The sequence below is a fragment of the Bombina bombina genome, chromosome 5 (genome assembly GCF_027579735.1).
Source record: "Bombina bombina isolate aBomBom1 chromosome 5, aBomBom1.pri, whole genome shotgun sequence".
Classification (NCBI taxonomy): Eukaryota; Metazoa; Chordata; class Amphibia; order Anura; family Bombinatoridae; genus Bombina; species Bombina bombina.
In genome coordinates, this window is record NC_069503.1 from 56,000,141 (window position 1) to 56,018,228 (window position 18,088).

General features: G+C 39.3%; 1 protein-coding gene across 1 annotated transcript in view; it reads left to right on the forward strand.

The window, feature by feature from the left end:
• The window catches only part of LOC128661304 (zinc finger protein 845-like), a 271,855-nt gene extending 254,115 nt beyond the window's left edge, over window positions 1-17,740 (forward strand). The window contains exon 7 of the mRNA XM_053715575.1: window positions 15,227-17,740. Coding sequence (XP_053571550.1) covers window positions 15,227-16,746 — 1,520 coding nt within the window. The 3' untranslated portion in view covers window positions 16,747-17,740. The remainder of the gene's footprint in view (window positions 1-15,226) is intronic.
• Window positions 17,741-18,088: the final 348 nt, after the last annotated feature.

Sequence of the window (18,088 nt, forward strand, 5' to 3'; positions counted from 1 at the left end):
GTTTTGCCATTATGGCGCGCAGATCGCTTTGGCTCAAATCTTGGTCGGCCGATGTGTCGTCCAAAACAAAATTACTAAATATTCCTTTCAAGGGAAAGACCCTTTCTTTCATGTAATTAGCAAGAGTCCATGAGGTAGTGACGTATGGGATATACATTCCTACCAGGAGGGGCAAAGTTTCCCAAACCTCAAAATGCCTATAAATACACCCCTCACCACACCCACAATTCAGTTTTACAAACTTTGGCTCCCATGGAGGTGGTGAAGTAAGTTTGTGCTAGATTCTACGTTGATATGTGCTTCGCAGCAGGCTGGAGCCCGGTTTTCCTCTCAGAGTGCAGTGAATGTCAGAGGGATGTGAAGAGAGTATTGCCTATTTGAATACAATGGTCTTCCTCTAGGGGATCTATTTCATAGGTTCTCTGTTATCGGTCGTAGAGATTTCTTCTCCTACCTCCCTTTTCAGATCGACGATATACTCTTATATACCATTACCTCTACTGATTCTCGTTTCAGTACTGGTTTGGCTATCTACTATATGTAGATGAGTGTCTTAGGGTAAGTAAATCTTATTTTATTATGACACTCTAAGCTATGGTTGGGCACTTTATATGTAAAGTTCTAAATATATGTCTTTAAACTTATATTTGCCATGATTCAGGATATTCAGTATTGCTTCTTTCAGACAGTCAGTTTAATTATTGGGATAATGCATATGAATAATTATTTTTTTCTTACCTTTAAAAAATTTTCAATTGACTTTTTTCCCTGTGGGCTGTTAGGCTCGCGGGTGTTGAAAATGCTACAATTTATTGCATCATTTTTGGGTGGACTTTTTTGGCGCAAAAAATGTTGTCGTGGTTGTGTCATTTTTTGACGTATACGTGTTCAGACTTTTTTTGCGCCAAAAATGTGGGCGTCGTTTTTTTCGGCGTCATAGGATGTGGCGTCATACTTGGCGCCAAAAAATATGGGCGTTGTACTTGGCGCCAATAATGTGGGTGTCATTTTTGGCGCCAAAAAATGTGGGCATTATTCTTGTCTCCACCTTTTTTTCACATTATTTCAGTCTCATTTTTCATTGCTTCTGGTTGCTAGAGGCTTGTTCATTTTGGCATTTTTTCCCATTCCTGAAACTGTCATTTAAGGAATTTGATAATTTTGCTTTATATGTTGTTTTTTTCTATTACATATTGCAAGATGTCTCTATCTGACCCTGGATCAGAATCTACTTCTGGAAAGACGCTGCCTGATGCTGGTTCTACCAACGTTAAGTGCATCTGTTGTAAACTTTTGGTAACTGTTCCTCCGGCTGTAGTTTGTGATAACTGTCATGATAAACTTTCTAATGCAGATTGTGTTTCCATTAGTAATAATCCATTACCTGTTGTTGTTCCTTCAACATCTAATGTTCAGGATGTCCCTGTTAATGGAAAATAATTTGTTTCTAAATCTATTAGGAAGGCTCTGTCTGTTATTCCTCCTTCCAGTAAACGTAAAAGGTCTTTTAAAACTTCTCATATTTCAGATGAATTTTTAAGTGACCGCCATCATTCTGACTTATCTGTTTCTGATGAGGATCTATCTGGTTCAGAAGATTCTGCCTCATATATTGACACTGATAAATCTTCATATTTATTTAAGATGGAGTTTATTCGTTCTTTACTTAAAGAAGTGTTAATTGCATTAGATATGGAGGAGTCTAGTCCTCTTGATACTAAATCTACTAAGCGTTTAAATTCGGTTTTCAAACCTCATGTAGTTATTCCAGAAGTTTTTCCAGTTCCTGATGCTATTTCAGAGGTTATTTCTAGGGAATGGAATAATCTGGGTACTTCGTTTACTCCTTCTCAAAGGTTTAAGAAATTGTACCCTGTGCCATCTGATAGATTAGAGTTTTGGGACAAAATCCCTAAAGTTGATGGGGCTATCTCTACTCTTGCTAAACGTGCTACTATTCCTATGGCAGATAGTACTTCCTTTAAGGATCCTTTAGATAGAAAGCTTGAATCCTTTCTAAGGAGAGCTTATTTATGTTCAGGTAATCTTCTTAGACCTGCTATTTCTTTGGCTGATGTTGCTGCAGCTTCCACTTTCTGGTTGGAGGCTTTAGCGCAACAAGTGTCAGACCATAATGCTTATAGCATTGTTAAACTTCTTCAACATGCTAATAACTTTATTTGTGATGCCATTTTTGATATCATTAGAATTGATGTCAGGTATATGTCTTTAGCTATTTTAGCTAGAAGAGCTTTATGGCTTAAATCTTGGAATGCAGATATGACTTCTAAGTCCACTTTGCTTTCTCTTTCTTTCCAAGGTAATAAATTGTTTGGTTCACAGTTGGATTCTATTAATTCAACTGTTACTGGGGGGAAAGGAACCTTTTTGCCTCAAGACAAAAAATCTAAAGGTAAATACAGGGCTGCTAATCGTTTTCGTTCCTTTCGTCAGAATAAGGAACAGAAGCCTGACCCTTCCCCTAAAGGAACGGTTTCCGTTTGGAAACCTTCTCCAGTCTGGAATAAATCCAAGCCTTTTAGAAAGTCAAAACCAGCTCCCAAATCCGCATGAAGGTGCGGCCCTCATTCCAGCACAGCTTTTAGGGGGGCAGGTTACGATTTTTTAAAGATATTTGGATCGATTCGATTCACAGTCTTTGGATTCAGAACATTGTTTCTCAAGGGTACAGAATGGGTTTCAAGGTGAGGCCACCTGTGAGAAGATTTTTTTTTCTCTCGCATTCCAGTAAACCCAGTGAAGGCTCAGGCGTTTCTGAAATGTGTTTCAGATCTAGAGTTGGCTGGGGTAATTGTGCCAGTTCCAGTTCTACAACGGGGTCTGGGGTTTTACTCAAATCTATTCATTGTACCAAAGAAGGAGAATTCCTTCAGACCAGTTCTGGATCTAAACATATTGAATTGTTATGTAATTATACCAACTTTCAAAATGGTGACTATAAGGACTATTCTGCCTTTTGTTCAGCAAGGGCATTATATGTCCACAATAGATTTACAGGATGCATATCTTCATATTCCAATTCATCCAGATCACTATCAGTTTCTGAGATTCTCTTTCTAGACAAGCATTACCAGTTTGTTGCCCTTCCATTTGGCCTAGTAACAGCTCCAAGGAACTTTTCAAAGGTTCTCGGTGCCCTTCTCTCTGTAATCAGAGAACAGGGTATTGCGGTATTTCCTTTCTTGGTACTTGCTCAGTCTTTACATTCTGCAGAATTTCATACGAATCAACTTGTGTCGTTTCTTTAAAGACATGGTTGGAGGATCAATTTACCAAAGAGTTCTTTGATTCTGCAGACAAAGGTAACCTTTTTGGGCTTTCAAATAGATTCAGTGTCCATGACTTTGTCTCTAACAGAAAAGAGACGTCTGAAGTTGGTTTCAGCTTGTTGAAACCTTCAGTCTCAATCATTCCCTTCGGTAGCTTTTTGCATGGAAATTTTAGGTCTCATGACTGCTGCATCGGACGCGATCCCCTTTGCTCGTTTTCACATGAGACCTCTTCAGCTTTGTATGCTGAACCAGTGGTGCAGGGATTATACAAAGATATCACAAATAATATCCTTAAATCCCAATGTTCGATCTTCTCTGACTTGGTGGTTGAATCACCAGCGTCTAATTCAAGGGGCCTCTTTCGTTCGTCCAACCTGGACTGTAATCTCAACAGATGCGAGTCTTTCAGGTTGAGGAGCTGTATGGGAATCTCTGACAGCGCAGGGGGTTTGGGAATCTCAGGAGGTGAGATTGCCAATCAACATTTTGGAACTCCGTGTGATTTTCAGAGCTCTTCAGTTCTGGCCGCTTCTGAAGAGAGAATCGTTTATTTGTTTTCAGATAGACAATGTCACAACCGTGGCGTATGTCAATCATCAAGGTGGGACTCACAGTCCTCAAGCTATGACAGAAGTATCTCGGATACTTGTATGGGCGGAATCCAGCTCCTGTCTAATTTCTGTGGATCACATCCCAGGTGTAGACAATTGGGATGTGGATTATCTCAGTCGCCAGACGTTACATCCGGGCGAATGGTCTCTTCACCCAGAGGTATTTCTTCAGATTGTTCAAATTTGGGGACTTCCAGAAATAGATCTGATGGCCTCTCATCTAAACAAGAAACTTCCCAGGTATCTGTCCAGATCCAGGGATCCTCAGGCGGAAGCAGTGGACGCGTTGTCGCTTACTTGGAATTATCATCCTGCCTATATCTTTCCGCCTCTAGTTCTTCTTCCAAAAGTGATTTCCAAAATTCTAATGGAACGTTCGTTTGTACTGCTGGTGGCTCCAGCATGGCCTCACAGGTTTTTGTATGCGGATCTCATTCGGATGGCCAGTTGCCAACCTTGGACACATCCGTTAAGACCAGACCTTCTATCTCAAGGCACATTTTTCCATCAGGATCTCAAATCATTAAATTTAAGGTATGGAAATTGAACGCTTGATTCTTAGTCATAGAGGTTTCTCTGACTCAGTAATTAATACTATGTTACAGGCTCGTAAATCTGTGTCTAGGAAGATTTATTATCGAGTATGGTAGACTTACATTTCTTGGTGTTCTCATTAATTCTCCTGGCATTCTTTTAGAATTCCTAGAATTTTACAGTTTCTTCAGGATGGTTTGGATAAAGGTTTGTCTGCAAGTTCTTTGAAAGGACAAATCTCTGCTCTTTCTGTTCTTTTTCACAGAAAGATTGCTAATCTTCCTGATATTCATTGTTTTGTACAGGCTTTGGTTCGTATCAAACCTGTCATTAAGTCAATCTCTCCTCCTTGGAGTCTTAATTTGGTTCTGAGGGCTTTACAGGCTCCTCCGTTTGAACCTATGCATTCTCTGGATATTAAATTACTTTCTTGGAAAGTTTTGTTCCTTTTGGCCATCTCTTCTACTAGAAGAGTTTCTGAGTTATCTGCTCTTTCTTGTGAATCTCCTTTTCTGATTTTTCATCAGGATAAGGCGGTGTTGCGGACTTCATTTCAATTTTTACCTAAGGTTGTGAATTCTAACAACATTAGTAGAGAAATTGTTGTCCCTTCATTGGGGCCTAGTTATCAAGCCGTCAACCTCAAATACGCTGGAATTCCGCAGCGTATTTGTGGCGAGGCTGATTCGCCTTAGTTATCAAAGGCTAGAGACCGGCAAAAGTAGAATTTTGTGACGTAAGCTTCGATCCGCCGGACTCAGATCGATTCTTACGTCACTCCAGATGTTCCGCACACAAGTGCGGCACAATCTGACTACTTTTGCTAGTTATCAAAAAACTAGCAGGTACGCTCGGCACTTTTACGGCCCAGCGTACCTGGTTTTCAATCCGCTGCCCTGGAGGCGGCGGATTCCCATAGGAATCAATGGGAGTCTGACCATAGCGAAAGTACAAGTTCGCTGCTGACAGACATCCCATTGATTCCTATGGGAGATGTCTGCACCTAACATGTACCCCGAGTCTAAACACCCCTAATCTGTCCCCCCCTACACCGCCGCAACTAAATAAAGTTATTACCACCTAAACCGCCGCTCCCGGAGCCCACCGCCACTATAATAAATATGTTAACCCCTAAACCGCCACTCCCGGAGCCCACCGCCACTATAATAAATATGTTAACCCCTAAACCGCCGCTCCTGGAACCCACCTAAAGCTACTCTATACATATTAACCCCTAAACCGCCGCTCCCTCACCCCGCCGCAACTATAATAAATGTATTAACCCCTAAACCGTCGCTCCCGGACCCTGCCACAACCTATATTAAATTTATTAACCCCTAATCTGCCCCCCCTACACCGTCACCACCTATAATACATTTATTAACCCCTATCCTGCCCCCCACTACACCGCCGCCACTGTAATAAAATGATTAACCCCTAAACCTAAGTCTAACACTAACCCTAACACCCCCTAACTTAAATATTAATTAAATAAATCTAAAAAATATTTCTATTATTAACTAAATTAATCCTATTTAAAACTAAATACTTACCTTTAAAATAAACCCTAATATAGCTACAATATGAATAATAATTTTATTGTAGCTATCTTAGGATTTATTTTTATTTTATAGGTAACTTTCAATTTATTTTAACTAGGTACAATAGCTATTAAATAGTTATTAACTATTTAATAGCTTACCTAGCTAAAATAAAGAGAAATTTACCTGTAAAATAAAAACTAACCTAAGTTACAATTACACCTAACACTACACTATACTTAAATAAATTATTCCTATTTAAAACTAAATACTTACCTGTAAAATAAACCCTAAGATAGCTACAATGTAATTAATAATTACATTGTACCTATTTTAGGATTTATATTTATTTTACAGGCAACTTTGTATTTATTTTAGCTAGTTAGAATAGTTATTAAATAGTTATTAACTATTTAATAACTACCTAGCTAAAAGAAATACAAAATTACCTGTAAAATAAATCCTAACCTAAGTTACAATTAAACCTAACACTACACTATCATTAAATAAATTAAATACAAATAACTACAATTAAATACAATTACATAAACTAACTAAAGTACAAGTTACAAAAAATAAAAAAATAGGTTAAAAATATTACAACAATTTTAAGCTAATTACACCTAATCTAAGCCCCCTAATAAAATAACAAAGCCCCCCAAAATAAAAAACTTCCCTACCCTATTCTACATTAAAAAAGTTCAAAGCTCTTTTACCTTACCAGCCCTTAAAAGGGCCTTTTTGTGGGGCATGCCCCAAAGAATTCATCTCTTTTGCCTGTAAAAGAAAAATACAACCCCACCCCAACATTAAAACCCACCACCCACATACCCCTAATCTAACCCAAACCCCCCTTAAAATAACCTAACACTAATCCCCTGAAGATCATCCTACCTTTAGTCGTCTTCACTCAGCCGAGCCACCGATGGAACTCAAGAGGAGATCCGGAGCGGCAGAAGTGATCCTCCAAGGGGCGCTGAAGAAATCTCCATCCGATGAAGTGATCCTCCAGGCGACGCTGAAGAAGTCTTCTATCCGGGCGATGTCATCTTCCAAGCGGCGCTGAAGAAGTCTTCTATCCGGGCGATGTCATCTTCCAAGCGGGGTCTTCAATCTTCATCCCGCCGACGCGGAACATCCTTCTTTCCCGACGGACTACCGACGAATGAAGGCTCCTTTAAGGGACGTCATCCAAGATGGCGTCCCTTCAATTCCGATTGGCTGATAGGATTCTATCAGCCAATCGGAATTAAGGTAGGAAAATCTGATTGGCTGATTGAATCAGCCAATCAGATTGAAGTTCAATCCGATTGGCTGATCGGATCAGCCAATAGAATGCAAGCTCAATCTGATTGGCTGATTCAATCAGCCAATCGGATTGAACTTCAATCTGATTGGCTGATTCAATCAGCCAATCAGATTTTTCCTACCTTAATTCCGATTGGCTGATAGAATCCTATCAGCCAATCTGAATTGAAGGGACACCATCTTGGATGACATCCCTTAAAGGAGCCTTCATTCGTCGGTAGTCCGTCGGGAAAGAAGGATGTTCCGCGTCGGCGGGATGAAGATTGAAGACCCCGCTTGGAAGATGACATCGCCCGGATAGAAGACTTCTTCAGCGCCGCCTGGAGGATCACTTCATCGGATGGAAGATTTATTCAGCGCCCCTTGGAGGATCACTTCTGCCGCTCCGGATCTCCTCTTCAGTTCCATCGGTGGCTCGGCTGAGTGAAGACGACTTAAGGTAGGATGATCTTCAGGGGATTAGTGTTAGGTTATTTTAAGGGGGATTTGGGTTAGATTAGGGGTATGTGGGTGGTGGGTTTTAATGTTGGGGGGTTGTATTTTTCTTTTACAGGCAAAAGAGCTGAATTATTTGGGGCATGCCCCACAAAAGGCCCTTTTAAGGGCTGGTAAGGTAAAAGAGCTTTGAAATTTTTTAATGTAGAATAGGGTAGGGATTTTTTTTATTTTGGGGGGCTTTGTTATTTTATTAGGGGGCTTAGATTAGGTGTAATTATCTTAAAATTGTTGTAATATTTTTTAAATGTTTGTAACTTATTTTTTTTATTTTTTGTAACTTAGCTTTTTTTATTTTTTGTACTTTAGTTAGTTTATGTAATTGTATTTAATTGTAGTTATTTGTATTTAATTTATTTAATTTATTTAATGATAGTGTAGTGTTAGGTTTAATTGTAACTTAGGTTAGGATTTATTTTACAGGTAATTTTGTATTTCTTTTAGCTAGGTAGTTATTAAATAGTTAATAACTATTTAATAACTATTCTAACTAGCTAAAATAAATACAAAGTTGCCTGTAAAATAAATATAAATCCTAAGATAGCTACAATGTAATTATTAATTATATTGTAGCTATCTTAGGTTTTTTTTTTACAGGTAAGTATTTAGTTTTAAATAGGAATAATTTATTTAAGTATAGTGTAGTGTTAGGTGTAATTGTAACTTAGGTTAGTTTTTATTTTACAGGTAAATTTCTCTTTATTATAGCTAGGTAAGCTATTAAATAGTTAATAACTATTTAATAGCTATTGTACCTAGTTAAAATAAATTGAAAGTTACCTGTAAAATAAAAATAAATCCTAACATAGCTACAATATAATTATTATTTATATTGTTGCTATATTAGGGTTTATTTTATAGGTAAGAATTAAGTTTTAAATAGGATTCATTTAGTTCATAATAGAAATATTATTTAGATTTATTTAATTAATATTTAAGTTAGGGGGTGTTAGGGTTAGTGTTAGACTTAGGTTTAGGGGTTAATCATTTTATTACAGTGGCGGCGGTGTAGTGGGGGGCAGGATAGGGGTTAATAAATATATTATAGGTGGCGACGGTGTAGGGGGGGCAGGATAGGGGTTAATAAATTTAATATAGGTTGCGGCGGGGTCAGGGAGTGGCGGTTTAGGGGTTAAACTATTTAGTTGCGGCGAGGTGTGGGATCAGCAGGATAGGGGTTAATAACTTTATTAAAGAGGGCGACGGTATAGGGGGGGCAGGATAGGGGTTACTAGGTATAATTTAGGTTGCTGCGGTGTCCGGGAGCGGCGGTTTAGGGGTTAATACATTTATAAGAGTTGCGGCAGGGTCTAGGAGCGGCGGTTTAGGGGTTAATAACTTTATTGAGTTGCGGAGGGCTCCGGGGGAGCCGGTATAGGGGGTAGAACAGTGTAGTTTAGTGTGGGTGCTTAGTGACAGGCTAGCAAGAAAGCTGTAAAAAAGCCGAAGAGCAGCGAGATCGGATGAGTGATAACTCTCACAATCCGCTGCTCATCGCCCCGTACTTGGTGCGTGGCTTTTTGACCCCTTTTTTGATAACTTTGGCGAATTTTTGCATTTCCGCGGCGGCGATGTGAGGCGAGCTTAGGCGGGCGTATTGGGCCGGCGAAGACGGGTAAAATAGACACGTTGATAACTACCCCCAATTGTGTCCTAATCTTATGAATTCTCTTGAGAGATCTTTACATTCTTTGGATGTAGTAAGATCTTTGAAATATTATGTTGAAGCTACTAAAGATTTCAGTAAGACTTCTAGTCTATTTGTTATCTTTTCTGGTTCTAGAAAAGGTCAGAAAGCTTCTGCCATTTCTTTGGCATCTTGGTTAAAATCTTTGATTCATCATGCTTATGTGGAGTCGGATAAGTCCCCGCCTCAAAGGATTACGGCTCATTCTACTAGGTCAGTTTCTACTTCCTGGGCTTTCAGGAATGAAGCTTCTGTTGATCAGATTTGCAAAGCAGCAACTTGGTCTTCTTTGCATACTTTTACTAAATTCTACCATTTTGATGTTTTCTCTTCTTCTGAAGCAGTTTTTGGTAGAAAAGTACTTCAGGCAGTTGTTTCAGTTTGATTCTTCTGCTTATAATTTCATTTTTTTTTATTATAAGATTAAAACTTTTGATTTGGGTTGTGGATTATTTTTTCAGCGGAATTGGCTGTCTTTATTTTATCCCTCCCTCTCTAGTGACTCTTGCGTGGAAGTTCCACATCTTGGGTATCTGCTATCCCATACGTCACTAGCTCATGGACTCTTGCTAATTACATGAAAGAAAACATAATTTATGTAAGAACTTACCTGATAAATTCATTTCTTTCATATTAGCAAGAGTCCATGAGGCCCACCCTTTTTTTGTGGTGGTTATGATTTTTTTTGTATAAAGCACAATTATTCCAATTCCTTATATTTATGCTTCGCACTTTTTTCTTATCACCCCACTTCTTGGCTATTCGTTAAACTGATTTGTGGGTGTGGTGAGGGGTGTATTTATAGGCATTTTGAGGTTTGGGAAACTTTGCCCCTCCTGGTAGGAATGTATATCCCATACGTCACTAGCTCATGGACTCTTGCTAATATGAAAGAAATGAATTTATCAGGTAAGTTCTTACATAAATTATGTTTTTTTCTTGAAGGATGCAGACTTCTTCCTGTACCACTGCTTGAAGAAGGTGTCTTCCAGAAACTGGCAGTAGGACTGGGAGTTGAGCTTGACTCCATCCTCAACCTGAAAAGGCCCCACAAGCTCATCTTTGATGATACCAGCTCAAACCAGTACTCCACCTTGCTGGCGTCTGAGTCGGACTGGAGCTCTCTGCCCTTTACCAATCCAGTCCATGAGGCCCACCCCTTTTTTGTGGTGGTTATGATTTTTTTTTTTTTTTTGTATAAAGCACAATTATTCCAATTCCTTTTTTTTATGCTTTTGCTCCTTTCTTATCACCCCACTTCTTGGCTATTCGTTAAACTGAATTGTGGGTGTGGTGAGGGGTGTATTTATAGGCATTTTGAGGTTTGGGAAACTTTGCCCCTCCTGGTAGGAATGTATATCCCATAAGTCACTAGCTCATGGACTCTTGCTAATATGAAAGAAATGAATTTATCAGGTAAGTTCTTACATAAGTTATGTTTTTCGGTCCCGAGTTGAAAGAAATTATTTCGGATATCACTGGGGGAAAGGGCCATGCCCTCCCGCAAGATAGACCGTTTAAGGCCAAAAACAAGGCTAATTTTCGCTCCTTTCGCAACTTCAGGAGCGGTCCTGCTTCAACCTCTGCAACCACAAAGCAAGAGGGTAACGTTTCACAGCCCAGAGCAACCTGGAAACCTTTGCAGGGCTGGAACAAAGGTAAACAGGCCAAAAAGCCTGCGGCTGCTACTAAGACAGCATGAAGGGGTAGCCCCTGATCCAGGACCCTGATCTAGTGGGGGGCAGACTCTCTCTCTTTGCTCAGGCTTGGGCAAGAGATGTTCCAGATCCATGGGCATTAGAAATCGTTGCTCAGGGATACCTTCTAGAATTCAAGGACTCCCCTCCAAGGGGAAGGTTCCACATTTCTCGTCTGTCTACAGACCAGACAAAGAAAGAGGCGTTCTTACGCTGTGTAGAAGATCTACTCAAAATGGGAGTGATATATCCAGTTCCAATTACAGAACAAGGACTGGGATTTTACTCAAACCTGTTTGTGGTTCCCAAAAAGGAAGGAACTTTCAGGCCAATCCTGGATCTAAAAATTCTAAACAAATTCCTCAGAGTTCCATCATTCAAGATGGAGACCATTCGGACAATCTTGCCGATGATCCAGGAAGTTCAATATATGACTACCGTGGATCTAAAGGATGCATACCTTCATATTCCTATCCACAAAGATCACCATCAGTTCCTAAGGTTCGCATTACCAGTTCATGGCCCTTCCTTTCGGATTGGCCACCGCTCCCAGAATTTTCACAAAGGTGCTAGGGTCCCTTCTAGCGGTACTAAGACCGCAGGGCATTGCAGTAGCACCTTATCTAGACGACATCTTAATACAGGCGTCGTCTTTTCACAGAGCCAAGGCTCATTCGGAGACTGTTCTGGCCTTTCTAAGGTCTCACGGGTGGAAGGTGAACGTCGAAAAAAGTTCTCTGTCCCCACTCACAAGGGTTCCCTTCCTGGGAACATTAATAGACTCAGTAGAAATGAAAATATTTCTGACGGAGGTCAGGAAGTTAAAGCTTTTAACTACTTGCCGAGTTCTTCATTCCATTCCTCGGCCATCTGTAGCTCAGTGCATGGAGGTAATCGGATTAATGGTTGCGGCAATGGACGTTGTCCCCTTTGCCCGAATTCATCTCAGACCACTGCAACTGTGCATGCTCAAACAGTGGAATGGGGATTATGCAGATTTGTCTCCTCAAATACAAATGGACCAGAAAGCCAGAGATTCTCTTCTCTGGTGGTTGTCTCAGGATCACCTGTCTCAGGGAATGTGCTTCCGCAGACCGGAGTGGATCATTATAATGACCAACGCCAGTCTGTTAGGCTGGGGGGCGGTCTGGGACTCCCTGAAAGCTCAGGGCCTATGGTCTCGGGAAGAGTCTCTTCTCCCGATAAACATTTTGGAACTAAGAGCGATATTCAACACGCTCCAGGCATGGCCTCAACTAGCGGCGGCCAAATTCATCAGATTTCAGTCGGACAACATCACGACTGTAGTGTACATCAATCATCAGGGAGGAACAAAGAGTTCCCTAGCGATGAAGGAAGTAACCAAGATCATCAAGTGGGCGGAGGATCACTCCTGCCATCTATCTGCAATTCACATCCCAGGAGTAGACAACTGGGAGGCGGATTTTCTAAGTCGTCAGATTTTCCACCCAGGGGAGTGGGAACTCCACCCGGAGGTTTTTGCTCAGCTGACCCAGCTATGGGGCATTCCAGAATTGGATCTGATGGCGTCTCGTCAGAACACCAAACTTCCCCTTTACGGATCCAGGTCCAGGGACCCCAAGGCGGCATTGATAGATGCTCTAGTAGTGCCTTGGTCCTTCAGTCTAGCTTATGTCTGTCCACCGTTTCCTCTTCTCCCTCGGCTGGTAGCCAGAATCAAGCAGGAGAAGGCTTCGGTAATTCTGATAGCGCCTGCGTGGCCACGCAGGACTTGGTATGCAGACCTAGTGGACATGTCATCTGTTCCCCCATGGAAGCTGCCATCGAGGCAGGATCTTCTAATACAGCGTCCATTCAAGCATCCAAATCTAGTTTCTCTGCAACTGACTGCTTGGAGATTGAACGCTTAATTCTATCTAAGCGTGGGTTTTCTGAATCGGTTATAGATACTCTGATCCAGGCTAGAAAGCCTGTCACCAGGAAAATTTACTATAAGATATGGCGGAAATATCTTTGTTGGTGCGAATCCAAGGGCTACTCGTGGAGTAAGATTAGGATTCCAAGGATATTGTCTTTTCTCCAAGAAGGATTGGGGAAAGGTTTGTCAGCTAGTTCCTTAAAGGGACAGATATCTGCTCTGTCTATTCTGTTACACAAGCGTCTGGCAGAGGTACCAGACGTTCAAGCTTTTACACAGGCTTTAGTCAGAATCAAGCCTGTCTATAAAACTGTGACTCCTCCATGGAGTCTAAATTTAGTTCTTTCAGTTCTTCAAGGGGTTCCGTTTGAACCTTTACATTCCATAGATATTAAGTTATTATTTTGGAAGGTTTTGTTTTTGGTAGCTATATCTTCTGCTCGAAGAGTTTCAGAATTGTCTGCTTTGCAGTGTGATTCACCGTATCTGGTGTTCTATGCAGATAAGGTGGTTTTGCGTACCAAACGTGGTTTCTAATAAGAATATTAACCAGGAAATCATTGTTCCTTCTCTGTGTCCTAATCCAGCTTCTAAGAAGGGACGGCTATTACACAATCTTGATGTGGTTCGTGCTTTGAAATTCTATTTAAAAGCAACTAAAGATTTCAGGCAAACATCATCTTTGTTTGTTGTATATTCTGGTAGGAGGAGAGGTCATAAAGCGACTGCTACCTCTCTTTCATTCTGGCTGAAAAGCATTATCCGATTGGCTTATGAGACTGCTGGACAGCAGCCTCCTGAACGAATTACAGCTCATTCCACCAGAGCTGTGGCTTCCACATGGGCTTTCAAGAATGAGGCTTCTGTTGAACAGATTTGTAAGGCAGCGACTTGGTCTTCACTGCATACTTTTACCAAATTTTACAAATTCGATACTTTTGCTTCTTCGGAGGCTATTTTTGGGAGAAAAGTTTTGCAAGCAGTGGTGCCTTCCGTTTAGGTTACCTGACTTGTTCCCTCCCTTTATCCGTGTCCTAAAGCTTTGGTATTGGTATCCCACAAGTAAGGATGAATCCGTGGACTGGATACACCTTGCAAGAGAAAACAGAATTTATGCTTACCTGATAAATTTCTTTCTCTTGCGGTGTATCCAGTCCACGGCCTGCCCTGGCAATTAAGTCAGGTTAAAATTTCTTGTTTAAACTACAGTCACCACTGCACCCTATGGTTTCTCCTTTTTCTCCTAACCGTCAGTCGAATGACTGGGGGCGGAGCCAGAGGGGGAGCTATATGGACAGCTCTGCTGTGTGCTCTCTTTGCCACTTCCTGTAGGGATTGAGAATATCCCACAAGTAAGGATGAATCCGTGGACTGGATACACCGCAAGAGAAAGTAATTTATCAGGTAAGCATAAATTCTGTTTTTATAAAACTTTTTTGCTAAGCTTTTTTACACCAGCACAATTTGTTTTTCTCTACAACACGAATATCCTATTTAATGAACATTATCTGAACACTTACATTCACTATACATAGACTTACTCATAGCACTTTTTTGTGTATACAGTTTTGCGCACCCTATTGTATGTTATATATTTTCATACTTTTTCTGTTCAAAATAGATATTATGCTGACTTCAATTACTGGGAAATTAGAACAGATCACTCATTAAACAAATATAAACTATTATGTTTATATCTGCATCTTTAAGAACATTTGTGTCAGTGACATTATAAAGAAGGAGCAACATCCATTGGGCTGAGGAGGAGGGAAAAAAATACTACTCCCCCTTGTGTTCTTTTAGACAGACCATGTCCAACAACTGCCTAACCTCACCCCGTGACCTGGTTCATTACTCAGAACACCTGCAACTATACCTTCCTCTGCCCTGATCTCGCTCATAGAACACCCATAACTGCACTTATGCCTACCTTGTTCCCATGTATGTAACACCCACAACTCAGTAATTTAGTTTATGATGATGTAGTAATGTTTACATTCTATGTCATCCTTTTTTATTTTGGGATTTACAGGTAAATATGTTTAAAAATACAAAACAGAAGGCATTTTTGGGTATAACATTTTTTTTTTTTATTGAAATGGATTATATTATAAAGAATAAACAGTCTTATTTTTCTTTATTCAATTTCTTTTTATGTAGACAAACACGTGAATAGTTCATATCCATCCTTCACTACCGAAAGCATCAGAATGATACCACAAACTCCAAAAATCTTAGACAACAATGACTATTCACAAACATGGGGGATATCACAAAAGATATTAAAAGACGGTGAATTGGCAGGAACTGGGCAGCAATCATTATGTACAGAGAGTAATTTAGTAATCAAACAAGAGGAAAACATTTATGAGTTATCTAGTGAAATTATTATCCCAGATGATAAATCACACACATTTACTGAGTTTTCAAAACATATTAAAGAAGAGAAAAGTCTACAGTCTAACCAAAGGATTCATACAAAGGAGAAACCTTTCAAAACTACAGAATGTGAGAAAATCTTTAGATGGAAGTCTAATCTACTAGAACACAACAAAATTCACACAGGTGAGAAACCACACATATGTACTGAGTGCGGCAAATGTTTTACACGAATGGGTAATCTGAAAACTCATAAAAAGATTCACACAGGAGTAAAGCCTTTCACATGTACCGTGTGTGGAAAAAGTTTTACACAAAAGTGGGAGTTGAAAAGTCATGAAAGAATTCACACAGGAGAAAAGCCTTTCTCATGTACAGAGTGTGGGAAATGTTTTACAGAAAAACGTCATCTGAAAACTCATGAAATGATTCACACAGGAGAAAAGCCTTTCTCATGTACAGAGTGTCAAAAATGTTTTACAGAAAAGAGTAAACTGAAAAGGCATGAAAGGAGTCACACAGGAGTAAAGCCTTTCACATGTACAGAGTGTGGAAAAAGTTTTACACAAAAGAATGAATTGAAAAGTCATGAAAGAATTCACACAGGAGAAAAGCCTTTCACATGTACAGAGTGTGGAAAAAGTTTTACAGAAAAAAGTAATCTGAAAACTCATGAAAGGATTCACACAGGGGAAAAACCTTTCACATGTACAGAGTGTGGAAAATGTTTTACAGAAAAATGTTATCTGAAAACTCATGAAATGATTCACACAGGAGAGAAGCCTTTCTCATGCACAGAGTGTGGTAAAGGTTTTACACGAATAACAAGTCTGAAAACTCATGAAAGGATTCACACCGGAGAAAAGCCTTTCACATGTACAGTGTGTGGAAAATGTTTAACAAAAAAGAGTGATCTGAAAAAGCATGAAATGAGTCACACAGGAGAAAAGCCATTCACATGTACAGAGTGTGGAAAAAGTTTTACACGAATAACAAGTCTGAAAACTCATGAAAAGATTCACACAGGAGAAAAGCTGTTCACATGTACAAAGTGTGGAAAATGTTTTACAAAAAAGGGTAGTCTGAAAAGGCATGAAAGGAGTCACACAGGAGAAAAGCCTTTCACATGTACAGTGTGTGGAAAAAGGTTTACACAAAAGTGTGATCTGAAAAGGCATGAAAAGAGTCACACAGGAGAAAAGCCGTTCACATGTACAGAGTGTGGAAAAAGTTTTACACTTATGAATAATCTGAAAACTCATGAAAGGATTCACAAGGGAAGAAACCTTTCACATGTTTAGAAAGTGGAAAAAAGGTTTTTACTGAAAAACAAATATTTACACACAAATAAACTTTATATACACATTGTACAAACCTTTTTACAATTTTTCTAAAGAGGACAAACTCTCTAAATAGAAGCATCAAAAAGGATCCTATTGTAAATAATACTTTCTAAATCCCAGTTATAAAAGCCCCAGATTGGAAGTGCTCTCCTGCTGTCCTTTGTTCCTCTATATATGTGCACCTCAGATTCTCTCATATCAATGTGATAGAATCCAAACACCACACAGGAATATACAAATCTGTCCTCATACTGAGCAGTTTACACAACCATTCACCACCAAAGCACCCCCAGTGTTGTTTATTAATATGCCAGTGTTAGGATTTGTATGTTTGTTTTACATAGGGGATAAAATAATTACATTTACAGAATAAAGGAGTCTTTATATGAATAGAGTGTTAGAGAATTATATAAACAAGAACATCAGTCTCAAATGATTGACATCTGGGAGATATATTTAATGTGCACATCATGTGGATAAACCTTTTCTTATAGCAATAGAAAGAATTACTGAGGGGTAACTGATTTTATTTAATGAGACCCAATATCACTAACTGGTACATACGTGATCATAATCAGTTTAATTTAAATGGCTACTATAACCTACATGTATACTGGGTATGTAATATGTGTGTCACGTGATCATAATCAGTTTAATTTAAATGGCTACTATAACCTACATGTATACTGGGTATGTAATATGTGTGTCATGTTCTGTAACTTGATATTATGTCTGTTAGATGTTTTCATGTTAGTTAGAAGCCACAAGAACTGATAATAGCACATACTGTATATATAAAGGGAACATTATATGTCTGATAAATCCCTTTGTATCAAGAGCACAAGTGTTAGGTATATTTATACCATTGTGTGCATATATCATGTAATGCTGCTTTTTATTATATAATGATATACAATGTTTTTTCAGGCAAATGAAAAGTGATTATAATCCAGACCAGTATTTTGTGGCTTTTTTGTATTATTAAAAACACAATATCACAGAATAATTAGGAAAACATCATCAAATACAGAAGCACATCTGACAGTGAAAGAGTTAAACGCTGATAATTCAGATAGAGCAGCAATTTTACCTAACTTTCCAATTCCTTTGTTCTTTTGGTATCCTTTGTTAAAGAGTAAACATAGGAGGCTGATATTATATGAGCTTAAAGAGACATGAAACCCCAAAAAAATCTATTATGATTCAGATAGAGAATACAATTTTAAACAACTTTCTAATTTACTTCTATTATCTAATTTGTTTCATTCTCTTGGTATCATTTGTTGAAGGAGCAGCAATG